Source organism: Gadus macrocephalus, chromosome 21, assembly GCF_031168955.1.
Source record: "Gadus macrocephalus chromosome 21, ASM3116895v1".
Lineage (NCBI taxonomy): Eukaryota > Metazoa > Chordata > Actinopteri > Gadiformes > Gadidae > Gadus > Gadus macrocephalus.
Genome location: NC_082402.1, coordinates 11,994,274 through 12,000,161, shown reverse-complemented (window position 1 = coordinate 12,000,161; position 5,888 = coordinate 11,994,274). Strand labels below are relative to the sequence as shown.

Here is a 5,888-nt window from a genome sequence, read left to right as displayed (position 1 = left end):
CCCTTGGGGCGCATGATCAATCCCTAATTTACCGGCGAGTGGCGGTGGTGGGAAAAGAACGCTCTGCGCCAGTTGTAAACTAGCAACGACACATGCGCCAGTGACTAAGTCACTTGCGCCGGATGCAAGATAGGGCCCGGAGTGTGTTGGGTTGTTTATTTTCAAAATCCTATTCGCGCTCTCTTAAATACAACTTTACAACTCTCAAATCTTACCTACAGCATCTTTTATATGACTTTACAATGAAATGCGAAAAACCCTATTCAAGGGATTCATGACCCAAGCAGGCTGACTTTGACAGTACTGTGCATGAGCAAGTATGTGATTGCCATGTTAAACCATCGGAAATATGTCTACAATTGGATAATCCGGAAGGCAAGCCCTCTGTGACATGAGGATATTACTTTTAATCATCCAGCCGTCAGATTCATCTGAGATGTTCAATTCATTTCAAGGAAGTAACCAGCCGGAGCTGAGGGTTTTAACCTCTGTTGGCCCTGTGAGTGTGTCAGAACCACTCTACACCGAACACAATCATGCAGTTGTCTGCGGCCCCTAACCTCACCACACCCGCCCCCACTCGGATCTATAGCAGAATATTTGATACCACATTGTAAGTGATCTGACACTCTTAACTTGATAAAAAAAATTATCCTGGGATTCACTGAATATACTGTATGTCTGTCACACAAAATATGAGTTATTTCACAACATTTGAAATGCCTAACTTTCGAAGAAGCCATCGAAAAGGCCTCAAAACGTATGACACGCTTCCTACCCTGCCCTCAACACATTCCATAAGGGTTTGGCCACGCTAGAAGAGCTGACCCCCACCCTAACCCTATTCCTGTGCCTCAGTGAAGACACAACACAGTGTTCACACGTTGAATAACGTACCTCCCTCCTCCCAGCACATGCTGTCCCCACAGAGGGCCCCAGAGAGGCTGCTCCAGCTGGCCGACTCCAACCTGGGCTCCGTGGTCACTGAGATGGACCAGCTCCACAACAGGGTACGACACACACACACACACACACACACACACACACTTCCCCAAAGTAACGCACACTAACGCTCTCTTGCTTTTTGCAAGTGAACTTCAACACGTTCTCTTGCTGCATTTACCATGGTTACCTCTGTTGCTCCCTCTCTGTCTTTGTACACACACACACACACACGCACACACACACATACACACACACACACACACACACACACACAGACACAAACACACACACACACACAAACACACACAAATATACACACAATCACGCAGACACACATACACACACACCACTTCCATACACACCAATACACACAAACAAACACATACTCACACACAGACACACACACATACTTCCATGCACACAAATATACACACACACAGACACGCACACGTACTTAAACACACACACACACAAACACACACACACACACAAATCCCTCCCTTCAATTCCTCTCTCTGTCTCTCTCTCCTTCGTTTCTTTTCTTTTCTGGATATCTTTCTTCCACCAAAGATTTAAATTGACTGTCCTCCCCCCTCTCCACGCTTTGTTTTTATGTACATCAGCGGCGGTCCACAATTACTGAGGCGCCACTCACACTCACACTCACACTATATTGATCGCATGGCGCGCAGAGTGAACTGTACTTTCCTCCACTCACACACACCATCCATCCTTGTCTCTCCACCGAGTTCATCATTGTGCTCCTCCCAGCCGTCCCCACTTCTTATGCACCAATCCGGATTCAATAGCATTGTCACTCATTCAACATTTCTTTATATATTAATGGGCAGTTTGTGTCTGTGTGTGGGGGGGATGTTCATGTTAATAATTACATATTCCTGGATGGATTATATGTTGAATTGCCCTATTCTTACAAACTTGTTTGTCTCTTGTTTGTTTGTGTCCCATCGTGTGTGTGTGTGTGTGTGTGTGTGTCTGTGTGTGTTTGTGTGTGTGTGTGCCTCTGTTTGTCTGTGTCACTTTGTGTGTGTGCGTGTGTGTGTGTGTGTGTGTGTGTGCGTGTGTGTGTGTGTGTGTGTGTGTGTGCGTGTGTGTGTGTGTGTGCGTGCTGTGTGTGTGTGTGTGTGTGTGTGTGTGTGTGTGTGTGTGTGTGTGTGCCATCTCAGGCCACCAAGGTCTCTGCGGACGGGGAGCAGGTGGAGGACGACGCCGGCCGGATCCATAAAGGAGCCGAGGACCTGTTGAGGTTCATCCAGGACACGCTAATGGGGGCCACAGGTAACCCCAGGGGGCCCCGCTGGTCCTCCCACCGCCCCCTCCCCTCCCCCACCGCGCCCCCAGGAGTCCCAGCGATCGCGATGGCCTTTAGTTTGTAGGAGGTGTGTGAGCTCTTTGAGGAGGGGACAGGCGTTAGAAGGTGTGAGATAAGGGTTAGGGTGGGGGGGCCGGGGGCTGTGTCTGGTGCTGCAGACCACGGTGATGCTGCCTGACAGCGATGAGTGATCCATCGCCCGGACATGTGTCTTATTGATGTCCGCAGGGTATCGGTGGATACCTGTTGTTATTCTAGGGATTCCTCTTCTCATCATTCTTTTTTATTTTCGAGGGCCCATATCTAAGGGGTGGATGGGTTAAAAGTTTTCAGTTTTCTCTACCATCTTTGTCTCCCAGAAGAGGAGCTCTTCAAAAGGTTTCAAAGGTTTCAAAGCGATTGACGCGGCCGGCGTTTTTTTTGCTGTACAGCGAAAAATGTGGAAACCTTTAAGCATGTACTTCTTCAGAGCCATTGCTTTAAATGGGAAACTGTTCTAATGTACACGATCTATGGAGTTGCCTTATTAAGATTGTCGGGAATGGCTTTGATTGTTAAAAGAGTTACGGAAAGTTTGATCAGCGACATTATCTTATTCCGTGTTTGCGTGTGTTTGTCTGTGTGTGTGTCTGTGTGTGTGTGTGTGTGTGTGTGTTATTTTTCCCGATGGTTATATTCTGCAGTGGACTGGTCAAAAGTTTTCAACTTTTTGGTATGCAAACATATGGCCAGTTAGCAGGTCCCAAATAGTAAGTTGCCAAGAGTTTAAACGAACGAACAGACGGCATTCCCGCCACGACGGATAAACAATTCTGAAACTCTAAGCCTTTTGGAATTTGGACCCATGATGTCCTTCAGGATAGATTTTGCTGTATAGCAAAACAATTTCGAAAAACAGAAATCGTCTTCATCAGAGCCATAGTTTCAAATGAAAAACAGTACATGAAAATGGTTAACTGAACTAAACTGTATACTCCCCAAAAAATTCAGAATTTTGACAACTTGAGTCATGATTTGGAGTGAGCTGTTGTGCGTCCCTCCGTTTGGGAGTCATGAGTGCTATTGGATAGAGAGAGTTTGTCTGTGTGCAACAGTCCAGACAGACCCTCCATCACAAATATACACTCCTCAACACTGCTCCTAGTAGTCTCCTGGCTCCCGGCCCAACCACACTCTGATTAGGACTCCCTCCTTCCGAGTGTGTGTGTGTGTGTGTGTGTGTGTGTGTGTGTGTGTGTGTGTGTGTGTGTGTGTGTGTGTGTGTGTGTGTGTGTGTGTGTGTGTGTGTGTGTGTGTGTGTGTGTGTGTGTGTGTGTGTTTATGTGTGTGCGTGCATGTGGTTGTGTGTGTGTGTGGGTTTGTGTGTGTCTGTGTGTGCTTGCATGATAGCCACTAATTAAGTCTCTAATTGCTACTCTCAATCATTCAGTGGGCCACAGCTCTCCCTCCCTCTCTCTCTCTCTCTCTCTCTCTCTCTCTCTCTCTCTCTCTCTCTCTCTCTCTCTCTCTGTGCTCTTTTTAATTTGTTGTATGTATACACCCAAAGGATGCTAGGTCCTTAGAAGGCACAAGCTAAAGCAAGTTCATGCAAAACAATGCAAACACACATGTTTGCAAAACAAAGCACACACACACACACACACTGCGTGTGTATGTGTGTGTGTGTGTGTGTTGTTTTACAAGATATAATGTGATTCTATTCACGTTTAAAGTGCTTAATTGGCTTTTAAATCCCACCAACTAATAATGCTGGTCTGCCACACATAGCTGGTACACACACACACATACACACATGCACAAAAACACACACACACACACACACACACACACTCACACACACACACACACACAAACACACACACACACAGCTGTTAATTAGCATGATGGTTTTAGTTTTGTCCTGCCCTTATCACACATGTTTACCTTTCAAATGAGGAGACTTGTGTCCCTCATCACACAAGTAATTTCTCATGCATAAAAGCTCTCACACACACACACACACACACACACACACACACACACACACACACACACACACACACACACACACACACACACACACACACAGAGACACACACACACACGCACAGACACACACACACACACACACACACAAACACACACACACACACACACACACTTACAAACACTTCAATACGCACTGTTCATATTTGCACTGACATTATCAGGTTGATAATGTTTGTGCGTGTGTTTGTGTGTGCATGCCATAGTGTGTGTCATTCAAATGAGCCCAGCAACATGTTGTGTTGGAGTTTGCTTTTGATTGGTTTAAGATTTCCCTGCTGTTAATTAGATGAAATCAAGGCAAGCCTTGAAGTCTGCCAAAATCCCTGGCTTTGAATCGAGGCCATGTGTGTGTTTTGTGTGTGTGTGGGTATGTGTGCATGCGTGTGTGTGTGTGTGTATGTGAGAGAGTGTGTGTGTCTGTGAAAGTGTATTTGCATGATATAATGACTTTTGTATAAAGGACCTGTGTGTGTGTGTTTGTGTGTGTGTGTCTAGGTTCATGACTATTGGCAAGGTGTATGTCTGTGTGTTTAATCAAATGGAGTTCAAACAGCACTTGATTCCCTTCCTGGAGCTCTCTCTCTCTCTCCTTTTATCTCTCTCTCTCTCTCTCTCTTTATCACTCTCACTTTATCTCGCTTTGTCTTTCCATCTTGTTCAATTATTAGACGTGTCAGCAAAGTGCAATTAGAATTACTCTCCTCATTTTAAACGATTATTTCTAAACTCGGATGATTAACCAAAGATTATGGAAGGCAGTGTATGAAAACAAGGCGGTCGTTAGCAGATAACACTTTTAAGTATGGTTTTGATTACAATCTGGATGACATTATATATCAACCCCCGCCATCGATAGCCCTCGAGGCTAAACCAGGGTGTAAATCATGTGGGCCCCAAATCAACACGTTGGGCGTCTGTGCCACAATCACCGCCTCAGCTTTGAAAGTCGTCTGGAGGGTCGAGGACATGGAGGGAGATGCCTTGGTAGGCCGTAGACCAACTCTTCCCTCCCTCCCGACCTTACCAGACTGGATGACAGAGCCATGCAATTGGAAATCACAACAATTGTTCCATCCATTGTATCCGGCTGAATGGGTTCAAATGTAAATTGGTCCATTTCCTCAGTAGTCACCTGCAGAAATATGAAGAATTTTGAACTCACCTGAGTTCACCAGTCTCTTTTGAATTCTCACTTCAAAATAGGACTCACTTTTTTTCGTTTTGATTTCTTGAATCAGAGTTTGTCTGCCTGTCTTTCTACCCGTCTGTCTGTCAATCTGTTTGTCTGCCTGTCTTCCTGTCTGTCTACCTGCCTGTTTGTCTATATGTCTACTTGTTTGTCTTTCGGTCGCTCTGTCGGTCTGTCTTCCTTCCTGTCTGCTTTTCTTGTCTGTTTGTGTTCCTACCCGCCTGTTGGTGTATGTATCAGTCTCCCTGTCTCCTCTCTGCCTGTCTGTCTGTCTGTGTTCCTGCCCGCCTTGTTTGTTTATGCATCTGTTTTACCGGTCTCCATGCCAACCTGTCTGTCTTCTGTGTGTCGGTCTCCCTGCCAACCTGTCTGTCTGCAGTGTGTCGTCTCCCT

General features: G+C 45.9%; 1 protein-coding gene across 1 annotated transcript in view; it reads left to right on the top strand.

The window, feature by feature from the left end:
- The window catches only part of lama2 (laminin, alpha 2), a 146,501-nt gene that overhangs the window by 98,758 nt on the left and 41,855 nt on the right, over window positions 1–5,888 (top strand). Inside the window, 2 exon segments of the mRNA XM_060042433.1 lie at window positions 843–1,010; window positions 2,133–2,244. Of these exon segments, the coding sequence (XP_059898416.1) occupies window positions 843–1,010; window positions 2,133–2,244 (280 nt within the window).